At 38.2% G+C, this 25935-nt stretch overlaps 1 protein-coding gene across 1 annotated transcript in view; it reads left to right on the top strand.

Moving 5' to 3' along the window:
* Positions 1-25480, top strand: part of BUB1 (BUB1 mitotic checkpoint serine/threonine kinase) — a 40403-nt gene extending 14923 nt beyond the window's left edge. The window contains exons 6-23 of the mRNA XM_070948025.1: positions 24-106; positions 1618-1670; positions 2305-2501; positions 4574-4731; positions 6502-6911; positions 7992-8044; positions 8932-9054; positions 11680-11775; positions 13464-13545; positions 14707-14797; positions 18730-18910; positions 20340-20477; positions 21496-21611; positions 22164-22325; positions 22894-23048; positions 23146-23323; positions 23695-23801; positions 25182-25480. Of these exons, the coding sequence (XP_070804126.1) occupies positions 24-106; positions 1618-1670; positions 2305-2501; positions 4574-4731; positions 6502-6911; positions 7992-8044; positions 8932-9054; positions 11680-11775; positions 13464-13545; positions 14707-14797; positions 18730-18910; positions 20340-20477; positions 21496-21611; positions 22164-22325; positions 22894-23048; positions 23146-23323; positions 23695-23801; positions 25182-25377 (2579 nt within the window). The 3' untranslated portion in view covers positions 25378-25480. The remainder of the gene's footprint in view (positions 1-23; positions 107-1617; positions 1671-2304; positions 2502-4573; positions 4732-6501; positions 6912-7991; positions 8045-8931; positions 9055-11679; positions 11776-13463; positions 13546-14706; positions 14798-18729; positions 18911-20339; positions 20478-21495; positions 21612-22163; positions 22326-22893; positions 23049-23145; positions 23324-23694; positions 23802-25181) is intronic.
* Positions 25481-25935: the final 455 nt, after the last annotated feature.

Raw genomic sequence — 25935 nt, 5'->3', positions numbered from 1 at the left:
TCTAACAGTATATTTTTCTGTAGGTGGTGTTTTGCAGCAACGTAATCCTCAGCTGTCTAATCAGTTGGCTTCTAAAAATTATTCAGACTGTCCCTACCAGAGTCAGGTAACTAAAAATAGAATCTATTATTAAATATACCATGATATTTAAAAAATCCCATTTACACATTTATATTTCTTTGTTAATTGTACAGCTACAGATGACGATCTGATACATTTTATGTTTAAGCAGTTATGATTGTAATGTTTTCCTTTTACATTTTAATGGCATTAAAATGTGCCATTATTCAAATAATTACTGTTTGGAATTCTTAGATGTTGTTAAGACTCAGCTTTCCAAAGCATTACCAAATATAACCTTTCCCATTTGCATGTTTAAAAATGTCCACATCAAGGAAAAAAAAAATTGGCTCAACATTTATAGCTCTGCCCTATCCAGTTTTCTCACCACATCACCAGATGGCTCTTTGAAGCCTGCAGGCAGGTTGGGATGCTATGTTTTGGCCTCACCCAAGTAGCAGTTGCCCACCCTTGGCCTAAAACATCATTATCGAAGTTTTTTCTAAGTTTGGATATCCTGAAAAACCGTGGCTCTTCAAAAGAAACTGCAGCCTTTTAAAAGGAAGGGAAAAGAATTGCAAGTCAAAAGACTTCAGCTAGATTCCTTTAGACTTCATTTTAACACAGATGGAAATCCTTTTCTGAGCTACATTCTCGACTGCCCTGCCAGACAGTAAAACAAGGCTAAAGAATGCTGGGGCTTAAAAATTCAGGAGGGCCACAGGGACTCCGACTCCTTGTGTGATGCCTGAATATGACTAATGTGGGGTTTTTTTTGTGATGAAACCCTTACAAATACATTGCTGTTTCAACATACCGAGATCTTCTTTCAATAAATTCTACTTGCCTGCCACATTTCCCTACCATTTAGAGCCGTGATGGCGAACCTGTGGCACGCATGCCGGAGGTGGCACTCAGAGCCCTCTCTGTGGGCACGCGCGCCATCGCCAGTTGCTCTTCTGGTTTCCAGCATGCTGGCCAGCTGGTCTTCACAGGTGTCAGAGCTCTGGAAAATGGCCTGAAAAAGGCCCGAAAAATGGCCGAAAAACAGGCTGTTTTCAGGCCATTTTTGGACCATTTTCAGGCTGTTTTTGGCCTGGAAAATGGCCCAAAAAATGGTCTGAAAATGTCCCGAAAAATGGCCTGAAAAATGGCCAAAAGTGACCAAAAGACAGGCATGCACGCCCCAGCCAGCTGGTCTTCGGGTTTCCTATGCTCTGGTGCATACACTCGCACATGCACACTCATGCACACACGTTCCAGTTTGGGCACTCGGTGCCGAAAAGGTTCACCATCACTGATTTAGAGCAAACCTTTTGGCAGCACTTCCCTTCTTGATTTTTTTAAGAAATTCTACACCTCCCCAACTCTTGTTTAAATGAACACCTGTATAACAATAACATATATAGTACAGTAGATGCTTCATTCACTTAGATTTAGAAAAAGTATCCAAAGTTTGTCTTCATTCTCTCTGCCTCTATTTTTTTAAAAAAAACAAAACTTGAAGTCTTTGCTAGACCAGTCCTCATTTTGAACTTTTATCTTATTTTTTTTTAGAATTCAAACAGTTCTGAATTATACCCTATGACTTGCGGGGGACAAGAGAATATGTAAGTAATCAGTGTTTTAGGAACACGGTGTTCAGTAATTATAGGTAGATTTATAATTTCACCATTAGTTCATTTGTATAATCGAGATCTGGTATGTGTGAGGGGACATATGCCCATATGTACTTATTTATTCTTTGAATCTGGGAGCAGTCCCAATGCTTTAATTGACTTTTAGCTGAGGAAAACAATAAAAGCATGTATTAGGAAGGGGTGCAAAGAAATCAAGATTCTTTTTTAACTCTTACTCCTCCTATAGATACTTCTGAATAAGAGTTATTTTACTCTTTATTGCACCCATTTTGAATTATACCCCCCCCCCCCAAATCTCATACATGCTCAAGTTTTTAATCTTTCCTAAGCAGCAAACTAAGCATATTGCCTGTCCCATTTTTAATCATGAGAAAATTACTGGTCCAAATCAATAGGTTTAGTGTATGAATGAAATTTGGGGCCTTGATTTCCCATGGCTTATGTCCTGTGATTTAGCTACTGAATTTTGTTTTAATAGCATTTCTCAAAATATTTATATTACTTTATTGATTGGATAGAACATTGCATCTGCTTAAGCCTAATTGCTTGTTGTGTTGTTTCTGGCTCTGCTATAAAGGGCCCTAAATTCCATTTTTCTCCCTAGAGAAAAACCTAAATACATCACCACCATTTCCAAGTCAGAAGTTGTACCGATGCCATCAAGTCATGCTGCCCTTGAGCAGAAGGCGATGTATGTCAAGGCACTACTTGTTTGTGAAGGTTCTGAACTGTGCTTTGAAGAAGTGAGAGCCAAAGCATATTTGAAGAAGGCAGAATGTTTGAAAAGGCAAAAGGAATTGGGTAATTACTACAGTTTAACTCAGTTTCATGAGTTTGAAACATGGAACATAATACTTTAATGCTTCCACATGTGTTAAGCCGAGATGGGATTTAAATGGGTTTTGTGGAAATAAGGTTTCAGTCAGTGCTGTATAGTAGGTAGTCCTTGACTTACAGCCATTTGTTTAGTAACCGTTCGAAGTTACAACAGCATCAAAAAAGTGACTTTTAACTGTTTTTCACACTTATGATTGTTGCTGCAATCTTCATGATCACATGATCAAAATTAGCCACATGTTTTTATGGTAGTTGCATTGTCTTGGGGTCACGTGATTACCATTTGTAACCTTCCCAGCCAGCTTCCAAGAAGCAAAGTCAAAGGGTAGAAGACAGATTCGCTTAATGATCGCATGATTCACTTAACAACTGCAGCAATTTGCTTAACAAGTGTGGCAAAAGAGGTTGTAAAATGGAGCAAACTCACTCAACAAATTTCTTGCTTAGCAACTATAATTTCAATTGTAGTTGTAAATTGAGGACTACCAGTGGATGAGCAAAGCATTTCCCGGTTTGGTTTCCTTTTTCACTGCTTTTGTTTTTCATCTCTTGATTGGTTAGCAACTTAAGGTACAAAAAGAGACCAGGAATAAGTGAAGATGCATTGGAAAACAAGCAACGAAATCGGTAGAGTAATGCACCATAGTTTTGTTCCTAAAAACAAGCCATGGAAATTTCTTAGACTGTTCATTTCTCACTTACTCAAGACACTCATAAATAACATTATAACTTAGGTTATCTGCAGATAAGTCTTACCGATTTCAGTGAGAATAAAGTCATCAATAATTACCCATTGATTTCAGTAGGGTGTAAATACATACATACATACATTTACACCTTTTTAACAGTGATAGGCTAAGATCTCATGCCACAAGCAAGGGAGAAGACATTCTTGTCTGTGAAAGGTAGCACAGATGTAAGATCATATATACTTGTCCTCCCAAATATGCCAGGTATGCCAGTCTGCAACAACTACCGGTACCTTATAGTCTGCTGTGTTCCTGAATTTGGCATTGCCAATTATCAATGCTTGAATGTCTTCTGCATTCAACTTTATTAGAACAAACACACATGCAAAAACTGCATCTGAACGTTATAGTTCAGTTTTGGCCATCACGTGCCAAAAGCGGGGGTTGCGCCCCCCTGTGCATGTGCATGCGCCCCCCCTGTCCCCCCCCACACTATTAGCACATGATGGCATGGTGGGACTGGAAGGCCCATTTTTCACCCTCCCCAGGCTCCAGCCTTTCTAGGAGCCTGGGGAGGGTGAAAACAGCCTCCCACCCGGGAGACTCTTCGGAGGTTGGAAATGGCCCATTTCCCAACTTCCGGTGGGCCCGGAAGGCCTGAAAATCAACTGGCTGGCGTGCGCATGTGCGCTGGAGCTGAGCTAGGGCAACGCTCGCGTGCCCACAGATATGGCTCCATGTGCCACCTGTGGCACGTGTGCCATAGGTTCGCCATCACGCACGGGCATAGTGCAATGGAATTTTTACTGAATTTCCTAGTAAAGTTAAACAATATCTTGCCCTATTCTTGTACACAAAATGGAAGTGGAACTATTTCCTTTTCTAATTAGGAAAAATTCTAGTTTTTAGCTAAACTATCAACTATTTTTCTCTCAGAATCTGTATCCTATATTTTTCCTTGTTGAAATCTTTTCTTTCTATAGGAGAATGTTCTGTCCTGTTACAGTAAGATAACAATCAGGATTACTGCTCTAAATGCAGTGCTGTGTATAGATTTATCATGTTGAAGGCATTGGTCATGTATTCTTTGATTCCTAAATGCCTATTTGCATTGCTTTACCCATTGTTGCTGCAGGTGGATGAATGAGTGGATGGATGGATGTAAAATTAATAGACTGATAGATTTCAGGGTATCAATAAGTGTTATTTGACATTCTGTTTTATTTTCCTGCCATGTTGGGGTAGTAAGGGTCAGAGTTACTCAAAATATATTAGCCTTTAATGTTAAAGGAGAGGGAAAGAATTATTTTAACAATATAGTTAACGTATGGGTATTGATACTTTCAGAGAATGAAGACAACGAGTTAATGAAAAAGAAAGAAAGTGACCTCCTTGAGCTACAGAAACTGCAGCAGAAGTTGGACCAGCTCTCCCAATCTTCATCTTCATGCCAGAAAGATGTGTTACAGCCAATTGCTCACCAGTCCTTGCTAAGCTCGACAGGGGTATATTTGCAATGTGATTTATTAGTATGCATGGGGGGGGGGTTTATAAATCCATATTCTCCAGTTGGTACTTCCCAGTTTTGAACTACAGTTCTTATCCATAGATAAGAATTGTAGGATGAACTACAGCTCCTAGCACTTCTCATCATTGGCCGTAGTGGCTACAGCTGTTAGGAGATGCTGTCCAGCAACATCTGGACATATTGCTCCTGGAATACTTTGATTGAAAAAAGCCCTTGTCCTAGTATCTACCTATATCCCTCTATGAAGGATGATCAAGAACATCTACTTCATAATGTCCACTCATAAGCAGAATTTTAACTATAAAAGACTTAAAAACATTTTCAGGAGCTCTTCTAGAACTACCGTATTTTCCAGAGTATAAGACGCACCTTTTTCCCCCCTAAAAGGGGGTGAAAATTTAGATGTGTCTTATACCCTGAATGTAGCCCTGCTCACCCGCTGGCCCCCACCCTTTGCCTCCCAGCAATTTACCTCCTTGCAGCAAGCAGCAAGAAGAAACAGACCATTTCAGCTTCAGCACAGCCTAATTAGCACAAGTTGATTGTCCGTTGCATTGGCCTCCTGACTTTCAGCTGTTTCAGGCTGCAGGGATTGCCATTGCCTATTGCTGCGGGCCTCTGCTGCTTGCTGCAAGGAGGTAAATTGCTGGGAGCAGATTTTTTTTTCTTGTGCTAATCAAGCTATGCTGAAAACGAAAATGAAAGTAAAGCAGGCTGTTTGCTGTTTGCTGCAAGGAGGCAAAGTTGCTGGAAGACAGAGACAGATTTCTTTTTCTTGTTTTCCTCACCAAAAAAGGTAGGTGCATCTTATAGTCCAGAGCATCTTATACTCCAAAAAATACAGTATCTTGCTCCAAATCTATATATGTAGTTTACCTGTGCAAAGTAATTTTCCTGCCATTTAGTGAACATAGGCAACTACAGTAGTTCCTCTAGATAAAATTCTCTTTTACTGAATAATACTAGCTTCCCAGGGTTTTCCTAGCTGTTTAAGTAAAAAAGCTAAGTTAGAATCTTGAATCTTCTTTATCAAATAGTTATTTTTATGAGTGAAATATGGCTGTTCTTTTATTTCAATAAAAATCAGTAGGGATTACTATTTGAATAGACTCCTTCTTAATTATAATATGTGCCCATATTTCTAATGTAACTTTAAATTTATTATTTTTATAATATAATGAAATACTTTTCCAATCGATGCCTTCAATATAGGAAGGAATTCACATTTGAATTAGTAAAACCTTTTTCAATCTGTTTCAATTTTAATGCAACTTTTCTTGATCTGGTGGCCTATAGATGTTTGACTATTATGAAGCTAGAATTGGCTGGAGTTATAGTACAACATAGCAAGTAAGTTGTAAAATATTGATCAAGTATGTTTTGCATGTAAGTACGGTTAGTGTTTCTAAAAAATAAAGTGTTCCAGATAAAGTTACCAAAATTGTTCTATGAGTACATTAGAGTAGGGATCCCCAACCTCTGGGCTATGGACCGTTGGGAACCGGATTGCTGAAGAGACAGGCTAGCACATGAAGCTTCATTTGTGTATGTGAGGAAGTTAGGCTGCAATTGCGAAACCATTTCCCCTGCTGCTGCCACCACTGCTGCCATTGGCCCACGGAATCAAAAAGGTTGGGGACCCCTGCATTAGAGCATGGAAATCAGTAAACTATTAAGTATACAAATGGCAAGAAGTCACTTAAAAATACAAGTATACAAATTTGTATTTTGTTCTTAATTTAATAAGGGTGATCAATGTGTACAAATGACAACAGCACAATGTTGGCCAGAGTGGATAGCGTCTTCTGTAACTCAGAGTGCTCCGAACTTGAGGACAGAACATCAGAGTTTATCAGGAGATGCTTTAACTTCCCAGCCTATTGGAAATCACCCACGAAGATCTGCTTTCAAGGAGATTGGAGCGTCTTCAACTTCTTTGTCAACGATGAGCAATGTGGCCAATACCAATGAAATTCTTGGACAACAGTTAGTATTTGATCCTCCGATGACAGCTCTAAGTGAGAAAGCTGCATTTGAAACTCGCCCTGATTTTGAAGAATGTGCAAATAGTCTGCGTAGACTTCAAGTCAGCAGTAATGATTCTGTCCAACCACCTCAGAAGTATACTACCTTCCATAATTGCCATGATGGAGAGATGTAAGTAAAAGATAGGTTTCTCAGGTTCAGTTGCTTTTTTTAAATCCAAGAATTAACGTTCTGCGGATAGATGGGAATTAGATTTGTTACATCTTGTGGTTGGATTATATATCATATGAAGAATTCATATGGTTTGATTAATTTTTGTTATATATAAATCTAACTATTGGTATTTGTAGTTTATAACCTAGGTTACTGGTGAACCAGATCACCATAACTTGTTCAATAAACCCTGGTTAAACAAGCCATAATTAAATATGCGCAGTGCTGCAGCTGGGGATGTTTAGATAACCATATCTTAATAAGCTGGGATAGGAATGGACTATTGATCTCTGACATTTGTATTCCTAAGATCTTAATTTATCAAAATTAGTATTAGTAACAATCAACCTGATTCATGTGAACCTGTTCTGCATTATATGCCACTATATGTGCTAGGAGATCTGTATGAATAAGATTTACTATATTTGAGGATATTTGAAATCCAATATTAAACACATTGTTAAAATATTGAAATATTAAATTTAAGACATCCGAACTGACATGCAGACATTTGTTTATTTGTTTAATCTATAGGCTACCTGACTTCTAAACAATTCTGGGTAGCTCACAACTAAAACAACTAAAAGAGAAACAGCCAACTAGAAGAGTACAATACCAAACAACAAAACCCCAAAACCAAGCGGGTCAAAATAAAACAAGCAAAACAAAAAGGGGGCACCACAATCGCCTCGTCCCCAAAGCGAAAGATACTTTTAGTGACAACAGATGATTAAAAGGGTCTTTTAGAACTCGTATCCCATTCTTGATAAAAGTCAGTCTGTATAGTGGGATTGAATACTTCTACATTTTATTTAATGCAGAAGGACAACCACTCCCAGCACTTACAGTAAAATCTTCTTTGTGGACAACCATGCCACGTTTTTGAAGCACGCTTTCTCTCTCTGCCTCTCCATCTCCCCCTCCCCCCCTCCATATGTGTGAGTGTGTGTGTGTAAGACATTTCAGTACAATTTTGTTTTTGTAACAATTAGAAGCAGATTAATATGGGAAAATTTATGTGATGATTTTTCTGGGCAGGCACGTAGAGCCTTCAAATCGGAAAGAGCAGCATTCTATGGAAATGAGAGACGGTAATATATTTTCTTGCTTTCTGTGAGTGCTCTAATGGGTTACTAATCCGTACTTTAAGGAGATTGTACAAGGTATAATTGTCTCTGTGTTAGTCTTTTGCAGCCTGTAGTCTGAGATCTTTGAAGCACAGTGTCATGGGGTCAGAAGGGATCTCACAGAACATACAGTCCAAATCTCTGCCCAAAGCAGAAATCTTTATAACATCCTAAGCAAAAAAAACCCTTGCCCAACCTTTCTCTGAGGATGCACATCAAGGATTCCAGGAGGCAGGCTGTTTCACTGTTTATTTATTTAAGAAACATATCTCATATCCTAAGCAACTTAAAGCAACCAATAGTCTCCTGACTCAGTCCCCATTCTAACCCAATACTAGAAGGAGAAAAGCCAGGTCTGGAAAGCTAAAAGGGTAGGGACCCCATGAATCTCAGCTGAGAGTCTATTCTAAAGAGCTGAGGCAGTTACAGAAAAGGCATATCTTTAAGGTCATAGCATTTAAGGGAAGGGGCTTAAAGTCCATCTACCCTATCTGACCTAATGGGAAGGAAAGGTGAAAAACTCAGGCATATGGCATGTAGGTCTTTAAAGATGATAACCAGCATGTTGAATTATAATGGAAATTCTGGTCACCATTATGGTTGTAAGTTGAGGACTATCTGTCCAACTTAAATACTTCATCAATTTTGGGAGCTATCTGTTTTTTTAAAAGGGGGGGGCATATCAAGCTAAAATTCAAAGAAATTTCCTTTTTTTAAATACTCTTTCTTCCATTGTTATTGTTGTATCAAATGTACATTAGAAATAATAATAATAATCTGTAGTACTTCCTATAAATGTAAACCTCTTGTGTGCTTCTGTCAAATTCTCATATTGCACTTTTTGGTACCAGATAACAGAAATATGTCAGGCTTTTTTGATCAACGTCATATGACTCTAAATGCATCAAGCATAATACAGGCAACCCCATCTAAAGTGCAGCCTTCTCCTACTGTTCACACAAAAGAAGCCTTGGGTAAGTATAAAGCCTGTTTTTTTTTTAAAAAACAACAACAACAATACCCTGGGGGATATTTTTATAGACTCTTAGATTTAGTTTTATAGACGCTTAACATTGATAAGTATGCTTGAAGAAACCCTTTCAGGTGAATAAGTAGCTGCCTTACAATGCACATAATGGGACATTCAGGGAAAGAATTCTGGAAGTGGTAATTAGGTAGATTAGAAAGGACACATATGTTTATAAAGTTTTATGCAATAGTTTCAATAAAAGATGGCCGTACTTCATTGCAATATCCATAAATACAATTTGTGCCTGTAAGCAACTCATTCATAATTCACGAGTAATATCAAGTCTTCAATTTACAGAATAATTGGGCCATAAATTTATTTTTCCAGTGTTGAAGGACTAGTCTCACTAGACTCATAGCAATAAAAGGACATGGAGAATCCACTTCTGCTATCTAGCAGTTTCCTAATATTACTAGTATGTCCATCTAATGTATATATTTCAAAAGAATAGGAACATCCAAAAGCACTAAATCCTGTCTCAAAGTCTAATGTAAATAATTCTTCACAGAATACAACAATGTTAGAATATACGTTTGTTTTACTTTTTTCTGTTTAATTAAAAGCAAAACATTAAAAATAAATCAGAACAAGCAACTTCTTTGCTCAAAAAAGCTATAAAGTTCTTCTCATTCTTTCTTCCTTAGTAGATCTTATCAGAAAATGTAGCTAAACATTTTTTTCTTCTCCATATTTGCTAACATCTGTTAGCCAGTACTGAGTTGCAAAAGAAAGGGTAGATTGGAAGTGATAATTTTATGTGCACTTTGTTAGTGTTCCACAGCTAACATACTAAGTAAATTTACTAAAGATGACAATATTAATGTATATACATATAGTTTCAAAATATATCTCGATTGAACTAATAAGGAAACTGATTATAATAAAAAGCAAATTTATAATCCATAAATACATTTAAATAACCATGACAAAACCTGATAAAAATGTCGGTTAATTAACCAGTTTTTATTTTTGAAAAAAGCCATATATTTACCACATTAAAAATATGGTCTATATTTTTCAGCTGGAAAAGTAGGTTTACCTGGTAAGCTATTTTTACCTTGCACATTACTTCCATGTAGATTGCAATTAAGACAATTAAAATATCCTAAAATTGCAAATGTCACTATAAAGTAACTTTAAGCTGCAACGGTGTGGCTAACAAGGAAGACCTTATTTCCTGAAAGTGAAAAGAGAGGCTGATAAGACTACATTCCATCTAGTACACGGGTGTCAAACTCGCTGAGTCACGTTGCCATCATGTGATGTATTGCAGTGTTTTTCCCTTCATGGAGTTGGCGTAGGCGTGGCCTGCGTGTGACGCATCTGGCCCTCGGGCTGTCAGTTTGACACTCCTGATCTAGTAGAAGCAATTAATTACAATTTTATGTTAACTCCTTGAATCACAATAATAACCTATATTATGCAGGAAAACCTGGAGTTAAATGGTTTATATGTAGCTATTTGTCTCTTCATTTCTCCTATCTCTGACTGCACCTTATTTTAGTACTGGCGATCCTTAATTTACAACTATTTATTTAACAATTGTGCAGAATTAAAAATGGCCTCGGACTGTCACAAAACATTGTACCAACACCCCAATGTGATTGCAATCCAGGTGTTTGGCAACCTGTTCACACTTACAACAGGTTGCCAAGCGCTCCAGAATCATGTGATCACAGTCACTTAGGGCAGAGGTGTCAGATTCTATTTCATTGAGGGTAGGGGTGAAATCCAGCAGGTTCTGACAGGTTCTGGAGAATCGGTAGCAGAAATTTTGAGCAGTTCAGAGAACCGGTAGCGGAAATTTTGAGTAGTTCGGAGAATCGGCAAATGCCACCTCTGGCTGACCCCAGTGGGGTGGGAATGGAGATTTTGCAATATCCTTCCCCTGGAATGGGGTGGGAATGGAGATTTTGCAGTATTCTTCCCCTGCCACGCCCACCAAGCCACACCACGCCCACCAAGCCACGCCCACATAACCGGTAGGGGAAAAATTTGGATTTCGCCCCTGATTGAGGGCCACATCAGGGTGGTGTTTGACCTTGGGGTGAGATGGGTGTGGCGGTTGGGTGTGGCCAGCTTGACATCACTCAAGTTGGGGTTGCTTGTGGTATGAGTGCTCTGCTGGCTCCCTGTGACGGCCTCCTGCAACCCTCTGCCAGCGAAAACGGAGCTCGGTTTTCGCTGGCAGAGGGTTGCAGAAGGCTGTCACAGTTGAAAATGGAGCTCAGGAGCCTGTTTTTTCTAGCAGAGACACCGCGGGACGATCCTTCGCTGTTTCCAGGATAGCCCTGCGGGCCAGATCTAAGCACCCCGTGGACCGGATTTGGCCTCCGGGCCTTGAGTTTGATACCCCTGGTTTAGGGCAACACATGCGCTCAGCTTGCATATAAACCTACTGAGAACTATTAGGATTAAAAGACAACTTTGGACTTTGGTCTTCATGAATTGAAACCAAAAGGTTTAAATACTTCCAATGGTTTTGCCTTCCTAAATGTTCTTGGATTTTTATTTTATTTTTTACTTTGCCTGTCCTTTACTTTGAATTTTTTTTTTTTGACTTACCGAGGATTCATCATGGACATGTTTCAAGTGACTTCTCTAAAAGATACAACTATACTTTCAGAAGATGATGAAGATGGTGAGGCTTTCTTCAGAAACAAAGGTAAATGTCATTATGTACAAATGATAAATTATGTTCGTATTAGTCTTCCTCAGTTTGGGAATCTCCAGATGGGTTGGGACTATAGCTTCCATTATGCTGGCAGCATAGCTGCTAAGTGAAGCTGGAGAGACCTCATCATAAATTTGGAGTCCCAAATTCTGCAAATGCTCAAGAATTTGTCTTGGATTATAAGATTTGCTAGGCAGATATAATTGGAAGAATCTCTGCCAAAGTGATTTCATGATGCTACAGCCGAAGGACCTAAAACAATAGATGGAAGTTCTTTTCTTCCCTGCCTCTTTATTGTTAAAATATAAATTTATTCTGAGCAGTGTGAGGAGCTCCCTTGTGAGCTACAGAACAAATCCAATAAAGATACATCTCATAAACTTTATATTAACAAAAGTGAGGATTAATTTTAGATATAGCTGAGGATTTTTAATAAGTAGGAGTCAGATATCATAATATTAGCAAGGGTATGTTTTTGTCTGTTTAGTTTCTTGTAGAGACAGACCTTTGGGATATATACATGACTACTGCTGGCTTTTTAGAGAGAATTAAACATAAATGCCTATGATGAGAAAATTAAATAACTTAATCAGAATATCTATTTACGTTTATATTTTGAAGTGAAGGATACTTATTTAGTTGCTGACTTGTGTTTATATGCCATTCCAATCATATGCAATGGATTAGCTAATATTCCTTCATGCTCTACCAAAATTAAAAGCAATGAAAAAAAAAAGAATTGGACAAAAAGATAAGGACAACAATCAAACAACCAAATATTTCCACTGAAGGAAAAAATAAATTCTAATCAGGCTCTAAAGATCTGATCTTAATGGCTTTGTAGAATTTTAATTGGACGAGAGGGACAACCTGAACACGGGAGATGCTATTGTAGAGGAGGGAACAGCAACAGGGAAGGTCATCCTTCATGGTACCTGATAGAAGCAGTTCTTAAGAGTAGAGTTCTGGTGGACGTCCTCCATGCCAGATCTTAGGGAGCATGCAAGTACTAATGGGAGAAGGTGGTCTGGAATATACCAGGCCCTGAATCATGTGGGGCATCATTCAACCTTTTTGCTTGCCTGGGTTGCACTGAGTGAAGAGGAGTTATCTTGGGCCGCATATAAAGTATATAATACAGTTAATGTATATGAATTATAAACTTCCTTTATTTTTTTACATTTTTTATTATATCTTGTAGAGTTGTATTACTAGCTGTCTAGGATCCAGGCAGTCTTTCGGCTGCAGGTTGGACATGCTTAATGTAGGGTTTTAAAGATCACAACAAGCCTTTTCCATCGCCCACAAAAGCCAATTGTAAACACGGCCCAATTTTAGTTATAGATAGGTCATGCTGCCCCACGCTGAACTGGTTTGCAGTTTCAGCATCCTCTTGGATCCACTGCTATTGTTTGACTATCAGGGAGCTGCTGAGATCAGGGAGAGTTTTACACAGATCCGTGTACCAGTTCGGATAATTCTTGTATCAGGAAATTCTCACAATTACCTATGTGACTTCAACTGCAGTTTGGTTTACAGCTTGTAGACCTCTTGGAAGCGCTTCAGAGGAGAGGCAATGGCTCAAGCAGTTACAAGATATATACATTCTGTCTATGTGAGACTTCAGTCAGAGGCAGGGAAAATGTAAGCCTATCTTTCCTTTTCGGTTCTCCTTTTAGATCCAGGTGAGGCTGTCAGCATTAAGCCTAGTGTTCCTGCTGCATTATCTGCTTTTACAATTTTTGAAGATGAGAACATGGAGTAAGTTGAAAATCGTCAGATCATCTTTACAATTGAGATTAGTTTGTATTAGATTGTACTGTAAGCCTATTTGTACATTCTGCAATGAAAACTGTTACTAGCACATCTAGTATCTATGCTGTTGAATGAAGATTTCAGTTTCTCATTAATCATTTTCATCAGTCTCCCTTTTCTTCACTTTCTTGCATCACAAACTATGGAAAAAGTCACGCTTTGATTCTTGAAAGAGCGAATGTGTACAATGTATACAATACTATGTATTGTTACAGCTAGCTGATTTTGGCTCATCTTGAAAAAGCTATGAAAGGACAAACAGTGATTGGATGGGAAATCCTACCTAACTACTTAAAAAACTGAGAATGTAGACTAGACTGAGAAGCTAAAAAAGAAAATCTTGAAAGAAGGCAGTGGTGACTCACTATGCTTATTGTGAAAAAAACAATATTCTTGTACTCAAGAATGTTGATTACAATTTCCCTGTAATCAACAGTTATTTGCACAGGAATTTTAGGTGACCTGGGATCCCTCCAGATGTTTTGGGCAGCTCTTGTAATCTCTTATCATTGGTTTGTGTTGTTACATGAGAGTCCAAAACATCTTGAGGACTTAAAAAAGGTAAAGGTTCCCCTCGCACATATGTGCTAGTCGTTCCCAACTCTAGGAGGCGGTGCTCATCTCCGTTTCAAAGCTGAAGAGCCAGCGCTGTCCAAAGACATCTCCGTGGTCATGTGGCCGGCATGACCAAAGATGCACGGAATGCTGTTACTTTCCCACCAAATGTGGTCCCTATTTTTCTACTTTCATTTTTTTACGTGATTTCGAACTGCTAAGTTGGCAGAAGCTGGGATAAGTAACGGGAGCTCACCCCATTACGCGCACTAGGGATTCGAACCACTGAACTACCAAACTTTTGATCGACAAGCTCAGTGTATTAGCCGCTGAGCCACCGCGTCCCTAGATAGATAGATAGATAGATAGATAGATAGATAGATAGATCTGTAAGTCTTGAGGACTTATAGGTTACCTATTCTTGATCTATTATATTCTGTTATAGTGGATCTGATTTCTGGAAAATAATTGCTCTCATGGACAGTTAAATCTACTGTAAGTAAAATGTTTCATTTGAAAAATGACTCTGAATGTTCCTCCTTTGATTTTTAGGGTCCTGCAGTCAGCGTCAGTCCCAAAGTCAACATCTATCAAAGTATTTGGTGAACGTCCCAGAGACACTTTGACTGTTTCTAAACCAAGAGTAAGCAAATTGCCTTTATTTTTTTTGTTTATATATATTTAATCAAATAAATCAGAATTAGAAAAATAAAATATTGAAAAGAATAACAAAAAAGAAAAAATGCAAAAAATAAATTTGTGTGTATGTGTGGTTTTTTTTTTTTTTTTAATTTGATTTATATGCCGCCCTTCTCCGAAGACTCAGGGCGGCTTACAATGTGCTCAGCAATAGCCTTCATCCTTTTGTATATTTATACAAAGTCAGCTTATTGCCCCCACAAACTGGGTCCTCATTTCACCTACCTTAGAAAGGATGGAAGGCTGAGTCAACCTTGAGCCTTGGCGAGATTCGAACCCTGCAGTAATTGCAGGCAGCTGGTCTTAATAAGCTTAATAACAGGGTGCTTTAAACCCCTGTACCACCAAGGCTCTGTTTATACACATATAAACACAAACACACGTCCTGGTAGTCTTCAACTTACAACCATAATTGGGATTGATACAATGGTCATGGTAGTCGCAAGTTGAGATACCCACATGATTGGGCCCACTAATTTTACAGTGGTTGTTAAGCAAATCACGTTTGTATTCCAAATCCATTCTCTTGAATGGTTGTCTTTTCTGGAAACCAGCAAGAAATACCAGAACCAGCAGAGAATGTCACAGATAATAGTCACATGACTGGGATGGTGCAACCAGTTCTAAATGTGAGTTGCCAAGTGGCCGAATTGTAATCATCTGGCCATAAGGTAATTACGGTCATAATTTTGTCTTTTCAGTTTGAAGAACTAATCCTGTGGCAATAACAAAAGCATGGAGTCTATTTCCATGTCCAATAATTATTTATTCATTCATTCAATTTCTATAGCCACCCAACTCAACCAAGTTGACTCTTGGTTTACTTAGGAAGTTTTGAGGGGCTTTAGTTGGTTTGTGTGCTACAGCGATGCCATGTGGTTATAATGGTCTGTTAGTTGTTTCTCAGATGTTTTGAAGTACGGCAATATTATCCTATATCGTATAAGCCATAATCTGAGATTTAGCAAGATTTTTGGCATTAAGGTAATATTAATACTTGGTGAAAATATTATTCCATGGGTCAGACAGAATTGAGGTCTCCAATTTCTTACTCCAGTGTTTCTCAACCTTAGCCATGTTAAGATGGGTGGACTTCAACTTCAGTGCTGGCTGGGGAATTCTAGGAATTGAAGTCCACCCATCTTAACATGGCTAAGGTTGAGAAACACTGCCTTATTCCATTCTGTCTTAAATAAAATTTAAGTATCAGTTTGTCTTACTAATAACAGATATTTCTAAAAATTGTGAGCTTTTTGGTCTCATAAGTTTTAGTGATCCCTTCTATGGGAATAACTTATATGTCTTTGAAACTGAAAATATTGCTGATCCAAACTGAGATAATAATAAAAATTGCAATTGTAAATATTGTCAGCGAGTGGCAACTGAGAAACATAATGTATCTTTTAACACAGAAAACGATAAAAACATATCATCCACAGGTTGATCCAATCTATAAAAATACTATCATCCATCCAGTTCTTTCATAAAACTACTTTTAAATCATATTTGAGGACTGAGTTATTCCATAGCATCAATTTACCATGAGAAAAAGGATAAAAACATATTTTTCCAAAAAATAATATGCTACAGTTTTGAATCAACATAAAGAGGAATGAAAGACATAGCAAATCTATTCCATTTTGAACCCAAAACAACCAAATGAATAAGATTTATATTCAAGCACTCCTAAAGGGCCAGGAAAGAAAATTTGCACTAAGTGAAGACATAGACTGTGAAGACAGACTATGCAAATAGTATGCATTATGCAATAATTCAAGATTCAGAAAATCCAAATACCTCTTTGAGCCGCGGTGGCGCAGTGGTTAGAATGCAGTACTGCAGGCTACTTCTGCTGACTGCTGGTTGCTTGCAATTTGGCAGTTTGAATCTCACCAGGCTCAAGGTTGACTCAGCCTTCCATCCTTCTGAGGTGGGTAAAATGAGGACCCAGATTGTTGGGGGCAATATGCTGACTCTGTAAACTGCCTAGAGAGGGCTGTAAAACACTGAATGGTATATAAGTCTAAGTGCTATTGCTATTTAACTGACAATTGCATCATTTTTAAAGATAACGTTAGAATTAAAGAACCCCATAAAAATTTACAAAACACTGTACTGAATTTTTGAACATATTTTGAAATATATGTATAGGAATTTCTCACACATTATAAATTATTATGGGAATTATATTCAAGTGAAGAATGCTTCTCTTACCCTAAGAGTAAGATTAAATGATTCCCACATAACAATATCCAGAACTCTTTACTTGAGATATATCTTAATTAAAAAAAGAGCCTTGGTAGTACAGTGGCCTAAAGCACCCTGTTATTAAGAACAGCTGCCTGCAATTACTGCAGGTTCGAATCTCGCCAAGGCTCAAGGTTGACTCAGCCTTTCATCCTTTCTAAGGTAGGTAAATTGAGGACCTAGTTGTGGGGGCAATAAGCTGACTTTGTATAAATATACAAAAGGATGAAGGCTATTGCTTAGCGCATTGTAAGCCGCCCTGAGTCTCCGGAGAAGGGCGGCATATAAATCAAATTAAAAAAAAATAATAATTCAGGGTAGGTATTTGAAAAATACTGCTTGAAATAAGATTACCTATGTAATTGATTAATTTACTACATATATGCTGCGTAGATGAGGGCATACTATAGAGACAAAATTGGTTGTTCTCGTAGCTCTTTGGGACCTTGATAAAGGAACGTCTTTTCGTCTTTTTAAATCTCTTTTGAATGAAATTTCAAAAAGCACACATATCCCCTTCCATGTAGGAAAAAGGATGCACTTTATGGAATAATTAAGATTATCACAGTGTTGAATTTGATCAGGGAGACTTAGATTCACACCTTCACTTGTCTCGTGCTCGCCGGAGGGTTGCAAGCCAAATGCTCTTTTTCAGCACAATCCAACTGTTGGAGTCATTGTGGGGATAAAATTAGAGGGGACTCCAATATTAGCCATCTTTTAAAGTGCTTTTTATTAAAAGTTTTACAAAGAACATAGAAACTGACACAACTTGATAAAAAGAGAGAAAAGAACAAGACAGAAGAATGACAAAAATTCAAGAAGAAAAAGAAATAGATGCTTGTGGTTTCTTTTGAAGCAAATATAAACACACTTACAAAATTATCTTTTACTCTATGATTACAAAAAAAGCACATTCTTTTATGCTATCCAGCTTTTTACTAATCATCAAAACTGCAAATCATAAATCATATTTATGATTTACAGGCCCGAGGTATTTACAGGACCACCTTCTGCTGGCCTCCCACCGCCCTGTGCGCTCACATAGGACAGCCCTCCTCCGGGTGCCATCGGCCAGACAATGTCGGCTGGTGGCGCCCAAGATGAGAGCGTTCTCTGTGGGCGCACCGACCCTCTGGAATGGGTTACCCATGAGCTCCGGATGGCCCCTGACCTCCGCTCTTTCCGCGGTGACCTGAAGACATGGCTTTTCCAACAAATTTGCTGATCTGATGGGTGATTTTTAATTGGGAGATTTTAAATTGATTGTTTTTAGTACTTTATTTTTATTGTTCTTATCATTTAATTCTGTGAGCCACCCCGAGTCCTCTGGGAGAAGGGCGACATATAAGTATAATAAAATAAATAAATAAATAAATAAATATTTTCTAGTTAATGCAAAAAGTCAATGAGGTCATCCATAAATGTAGATATTGTTTGTTCTCTGAGCAAAGAAATTAATTTAGCCATCTCTGCAAGTTCCATCTTTTTTTCCACTTCTGACCATATATATATAGAGAGCCTTGCTGCAGTTATCACACACACACACACACACACAATAAATTCAGCTATCTTGCGTGTTTAGAAAAGAAAAAAGTTGTTGATGATGATTTTGGTTTTCCCTTTTAGGATGAAAGCCAGCCAGCAGAGGGCCTGACAAATGACTATACGGTATGGGCTAATCCATGTAACCAAACTTTTGCTCCATGTCTGAAAAGCCCAGAAGGTTTCATTGAAGCTGCTCACCTTGCCTCCTCTACACCGTTCAATACCATTTCAATGCCTTTAGCCCAAGAGATGCAAGCTAAAGGTAAAATGTTGCATCAGGAAGTACTTTTGCTGTAATGTGGGACAATACATAATTGTCATGCTTTTCTTAGACTAAAGTGGATGAAGAGGTAATCCACATAGCGTCCGAGAATAGTTTATGGGTAGTTCTTGACTTACAACCATTCATTTAGCAGTTGTTTGAAGTCACAACGATGCTGAAAATGGTGATTTGTGACCAGTCCTTGCACTTATGAGTGTCATGGCATCCTTGAAGTCATGTGATTAAAATTGGGGCACATGGCAATTGGCATGTATTTACCCCAGTTGAGCGTCCCGAGGTCACATGGTGATTTGCTACTTTTCCAGCTGGCTTTTGACAAGCACAGTCAATGAGGGGAGCTGGATTCACTTAATGGCCATGGAATTTGCTTAATAAACAAAAAGGCAAAATCAGATCTGACTCACTTAATGACCACTTAGTAATGGAAGGTCTCTATCTCTACTAGTAATTATAGTACAGTTTGACTTGATTTTAAATATGCCAACAGTCAGGTTTTGTTTTTTAATTGTTAGATTATTATTTTGTACAAGTAATCCTCGGTTAAGAACATTAAGTGGGACTGGATTTTTCATCGCTAAACAATGTGGTCATAAAGCACAATGTCTAGGTGCGGGAGGACCTGCAAGTGGTTGTTGCTAATGGTGAGAGGGTATGCAGGTGGCTATTGTGCCACTGCATAAATGCAACCAGGCAGGCACATGCTACGAAGTATGAGATTCTCGGGCTCCGATACTCCATAACCCAGCTCCTAAGGACAAAAAGTGGCAGGAATGGGAGTGATTTGCAAGAGCGACTTGCAATCTTCCCTGCTGGCTTCCCCATTGCCTTGGCTTGGGGGAAGGCGGTAGGGAAGGTTGCAAATGGTGATCATGTAACTGTGGGACATTGTAACCATTCTAAGTGCAGGCCAGTTGCCAAGTGCCACAATCATGTGACTATTAGGGTGCTGGGATGGCCCGAACTTTGAAGTCTGGTCATTAAGAACCACTTGTTCTATGCCACTGTAACTTAGAACAATTGCTGAATGTGGTTATTAACTGAGGACTTTCTGTATTGTATTTGCAAGCCATCTCAAATATTTTAGAGAGGAAAGATCGAAGTAGAAAATACTTCGATAAATCATTACTTCTTGCTTCTTAACAGGGAGTGGGCCTTCTTGCATCCCAGTGCCTGGGAATATGTGTTTCATTGGCTCTGGAACTTTATGTTGGTTGTCTCCAGTCTGGTCTCTCTCCAGATATGTGGACAACTCCAAAGTTGAAACCCAGACATCTAAAGGGTGGTGCTCGTCTCTGTTTTCTCTCATTTGGGTTTAACTCTCCAGATTTTAATAATGCCTATCATTAAGGGTTTCTTGTACTGTCTTGATTATTGTCAGTAACTTGACTATTATTATTCTCTTACAAAGTCATCGAGAACCCTTGGGATGAGAGTTTAATCTTCCAGCTTCTGTCCAAGCTGCCAAAACCAATAAGTGCTTATCCCAATACTTTCCAATGGACATCGAATCTTCCGGTTGTCAGACCAAAAACTGTTGTCACATTAGGTAAGGCCCATTACATGTTTAGTGTTATTCTTTTCAGAGCTATGAAACTTTTAAAAATGTTCTTGTGGTTTTATTGGGCATATTTCAGTATAAAAGGGAAATTGGGACACTGCATTGTATTTGTGTCCATTAAAGCAATACAGCTTTATGGAAGAATTTATTGCCATGAAGCCAACATGCCAACTGTTTTGATTGTGTTCATCCGTAATTCTAAGACAAGATTTGTTTTAATAATGGTAAAAATTCTTGCCAAAGCAAAAGAATTAAAATTGTAAAATATAAGGAAGGCAATTGTGTAATTGAAGTTGATACTTTTTCTTTTTTTAATAGAGCAGACTACATTGATGTAGTGGCTTGGAATTATAGAAGGCAAAAGGCAGCAGGTTACACTAGTAAACTGATAAAACTACAAAAGTAGTTCAGAGTTTCAGCTGACTCGTAAAAATTGATTGGAAATTATTTAAACTATCACTCTAAGGGAAGACTCTGCTAAAATGGAAATATGTTCCAATTCATTTTTCCACTTGAGGGAGGAAAAGTGAGACAAGAAAGGGCCTAACCTTATTACATGATCCTTACATGATTTCTGATTACATGCAACTTCAGTACATATAGTTGTTTGTAGGGCAAGTGACACACTTAAAGAAATAATAGGAATTAAATTCTATTGTTCTGCTTGTTGGAAAGGATAACTATTGATAACCCACTCATTCTGTTCTCATAGTATAAACTCTTAGGTGTATTTGGCTGCATTTCCAGAATTAGAGGCAACACATTGGTCAACACTCGTTGCTGGTGATCTTGAAAAAGAAGGACCATCCTTCCCCAGTGCATAGATCCTGCTTCTGCATTTCCTGCACTTCTGTCTGGTGTGCTTTGGCATTTCTTTTTCACTGAAATTTTAGAGAGGCGATCGCGGATGGATTTGAGACAAACCCTATTTAGCTGGAAATGGATAATTTGGGCTATAATCTCAAGACCTGTTCTACATGCTTATCTCTTCCTTATCCTCATTCAGCATCCACATCCTTCCACATTGATTGCTTACTTGGAGAAGGAGCTTTTGCCCATGTGTATCAAGCTTCTGCCCTTGATATGGAAAACTCTAAGAATAATCAGAGAGTGATACTGAAGGTATTATATTTGACTCTAACTTCCAGAATCTTGTTTAAAATCAATTAATCCACCTGCTTTACCAGTAAAAACAATGTTTTTTTTAAATCTCTGATCCCCATAATCTCTCCTGTCCATTGCTAAATTGATGTCAGATTAGAATTTAGTGAAGAGAAATGGGTGCCTGGACAAGCTGGATAGGTAAGACTCTGCAGACTGTATCTAATCTGAAGAGCCAGGGATGTTCTAGAAGTACCTTAGAAACATGCTATAGCATTGACACACATTGCTTTTTATGCAGTGTGGAAGTTGGTGTATTTCTGGCCAGGATCAACAATGAAATAGATTTTTAAAATGTTCTAGCATGGTTTGGGAGAGGTGATCAGTATATCCTCTTGATATTTTGTAGTGCCCCTCAAACTCCAGGTAGTGTTATGGCCAATTGACCATTGTCATTTGAGACAATAGTAAATGTCAGGTTTTGGTTTAAATTAATAGCATTAAAAAATCTTTCTATGTGGTTATTGGCTCCCTTGCATTGAAGCAAAGCAGAACTGTTTATTGTCTTTATAGGTACAGAAACCTGCAAGTCCCTGGGAATTCTATATAGCAGCTCAGCTGACTGAAAGGCTGAAGCCCAGTATGCATCACCTTTGCATCCAATTCTACGGTGCTCACTTCTTTCAGAATGGAAGTGTTCTAATAGGGGAGCTTTACAGTTATGGAACTTTACTGGTAAATATGGCTTTGATCCGTGTGTATATTCTTGTACAAATGTCATCACAGTCTGAAGGACCAGAAAGGGAGGAGTTATAGATGTCCTTTTGTGTGTGTGTGTGGGGGGGGTTTAATAAAAAGTCAAGAAGGGAGTCATGAACACACAATTAAAGATGTACCCCTTTTTTTACCTGCATTACAACCATGTTCACCTTTTCTATCTCTTCCCCCATCCCCCCAGCAGATGAATGTGTTATGACTTGCAAGTAGAATTAGTTGCCCTTGACAGAAAATATTTGGCCAAATTAAAATAACTTAGCTGTTTAGAAAGCATTGTTTTGCCAAATTTATGTATAAAATCTTTCTAGTAGGGTATAATTTTGTAAACCAGCCAGATGCTTTTTTTCTCCAAGGTCTAAGTGGAATTTGCTGTCTGATAATTATACAGCTGATGTTGTTTCTTTACATCTCAAAAATCTGGCATTTTAACAGGGTGTGGGGTGGGGTGTAAACTTTCTATATCCACTATACACAGGATTTCAGGCATATTCATTTGTCCATATGATCATCTGCTTCTCCTCTGTAGAACACCATAAATATATACAAAAAACTAAAAGAGATGATGCCCCAAGCTCTGGTTATCTACTTCGCCATAAAAATCCTGCACATGGTAGAAGAGCTTCATAAGTGTGGAATAATTCATGGTGACATTAAACCTGACAACTTTATATTTGGCGAAAGGCAAGTATCTCACTTTTGAACGTTGTGAGATCTTTTCTTGTCAATCTGACTTGTTGCATTGCTTAATAGTAATCATTGTTAATTGCTTTTAAACAAGGTTTTTGGACAACGACACATGTGATATTGATGGCACATCTCATGGTCTGACAATTATTGACTTTGGCCAAAGCATAGATATGAACCTGTTTCCTGAAGGAACCACTTTCAAGGGAAAGTGTGAGACATCTGGGTTTCAGTGTATTGAAATGATTACAGGCAGGCCATGGAATTACCAGGTATGGACTTACATGTATGATTTTCATACTATGCTATGTAGCCCATGTCACTAGTAATTACAGATTTTGCTGATCATGGAGGAAAATTCAATTCAGAGATGTAAGTTTTGATTCAGATGTTACTAATTTTTCTTTAGAACACCTATTACACAGCAGTAATAATTTAATTATCGGTGTATCTAAGGTTCTGCATTCCGATCATGTTCAGGCCCAGAAACACTGCTCAATCTAATTTATTCCAGAAGAGCATCAAGAATAAACCAGGGAAAAGGAGGCTGTTTGCAATTGGATCATATTCATGGGAGGATGGGATTAAAAATTGATATTTTTAAACAACTGAAGCTAAATGTTTTTATGTTTTTATTCCTTAGACTGATTATTTCGGAATTGCTGCAACAGTGTACTGCATGTTATTTGGCACATATATGAAAGTAAAAAATGAGCAAGGAATCTGGAAACCTGATGCTATCTTTAGGAGGTTGGTCTATAATTACTTTATTTCAATAATAATTTTCCAGAGTCATATATTTTCTCTCCTGTAGAATTGCTCCTTGCATGTTAGATCTGACCCGCGAGGCTGCCCTAGAAACAGCAAAGGTGCCTCTGCCAGCGAAAACAGAGCTTGGGGGGGGGGACCGTACGCAGCCCTGGTGGGCCCATGACAGCCTCCTACAACCCTCTGCCGGCAAAAATGGACCTCCATTTTCGCTGGCAGAGGGCTAGCAAAACAAACTAAAAACAACAAAAGGTGAAATGTAAAGAGGAAAGACAAAGAAAAAGAAGGAAAGATGGGAAAAGAAGGAAAGAAGGAAGAAGGGGAAGGAAGAAGAAAGGGGAAGAGGGAAAGAGAAAAAGAAGAGGGAGGGAAGAAGGAAGGTAGGTAGGTAGGTAGATAGATTATAATGAATGAGTGAGGATCTCAGGGAAGTCCTGCCTTAGCACTTGGCCACCTCAGATGCCCCTGACATGAATGACGTCGAGCTGGCCACGTCCCCTGGCCACACCACGCCCCACCCCCAAGGTCAAACAACCTTGATGCGGCCCTCAATGAAATCGAGTTTGACACCCCTGTTACAGAAGATGCTATCGACCTTTGTCATAATCCAAGTTGGGAAACACAGGATTTGTGGACAATTCCTATTTATATTCTTCAAATCCTGCACAAGAATATGCAATTTATTTTTGAAATAAAGAATTAATTTGCTCTAAGGGTATTCTCCAAGAAATAGAAAGAACCAGTGCAAAACATAAATATGTCCCTCGGATACCACTAGCATTATATTCCCCAGATACATAATTATTTCTGTGTTACATTAAAAACTGTTCTACAGAGTGATCTTAAGGCACTTTTAATAAAATCTGATTATGCTTGTAAAATATAAAGTAACATTAGGATTTTTAGTTGCATTATAGCTCAGCTTATGACAGCTAATAGAATAAATGCAAAAATGGTGATTAGCACATTTATTTTTCATGTAAAGGGCCCTCAAGGTTAGAAATATAATGATTTTAATTTTTTTTTACCATTTTCTATACCCATTCAATTAGGAATGTCATTGAAAATACAAAAAGGGATGGAAGTCTGAAAGAATACAATGTATTTCTGAAACCTAAAAAAAAAAAAAATCTGAAGACAAAACTGAAATGTTTTATTGTTGATCCAACAGCCCAGAGTTGGTATTGACCAGTAGGAAATATAATTTCAGATTTGCTGTACAGCCTGTTTTGGATAAAGCTCTAGTCCATCTTCCAAAATAGTTGACACAGCTTTCCACTTGTGATGCTGGTTCTGAGAAACATCTGGCCACCTCTGGGGAAGGTTGATTTAAGTTTTTACTTCCCTTTTTTCCCCCCTTAGGATTCCCAATGGAGAAGTCTGGGTTAATTTCTTCATCACTTTGCTGAACATACAAGACTGCAACCACTTGCCTTCTTTGGGAGCTTTACGGGCAACCTTGAAAGATTTATTTTTAAAAACGTACTCCAATAAAATAATAGTTCTCCGTAACAGGCTTGCGGTGTTGCTTGTTGAAAACAAACGATCACGGAAGTAAATGCTGAACTCTTGTGAAACAACGAAAAAGTTTGGAGATTGTTTGATCAAGTTTTCATGAGGTTTCATCTTGTTTCGTCAAGCAGCAGTTTAACTTTGGTTTAACTCGCAAAGGTTGGCACTGCATTTCTGATGCTTAAATGGTGCACTGTTAATGGTTTGACAAGTGTTGGCGTCCATTTGCTAACACTTGTCAAAAATGTTAACATTGGAGATGAACCCTCTTTTTGGAACTGGACAGCAGAAAAATAGGGAACAGGGAGTGGAGTGTTGGAAAAAAAATTAATATGGAGAGACCCAAAGCTTGAGAATGAAAATTGAGATGGTTGAAGAAGTCAGCACTTGGGAAACTCAAATGTAAATATCTAAATGCTCCAGTGTCTTTTTTTTTCCTGTGGATACTTTATAAACAATAAAACGTGCTTTCAAAGGAAAATTGTCTAGTCAAGTCCATTCATTTTAATTTTCCAGATAAACGAGTTGAATAATAGTAAATAACGGAAGGCATCAAGTGTAATAAATAAGTGTAATACTGACAACATATCTTGAGTTAAAAGTA

This window comes from Pituophis catenifer, unplaced genomic scaffold, assembly GCF_029215685.1.
Source record: "Pituophis catenifer annectens isolate HBS135680 unplaced genomic scaffold, rPitCat1.0.hap2 SCAF_1, whole genome shotgun sequence".
Classification (NCBI taxonomy): domain Eukaryota; kingdom Metazoa; phylum Chordata; class Lepidosauria; order Squamata; family Colubridae; genus Pituophis; species Pituophis catenifer.
The sequence above is the reverse complement of the archived record's forward strand: the minus strand, read 5'-3'. Positions and strand labels throughout refer to the sequence as shown.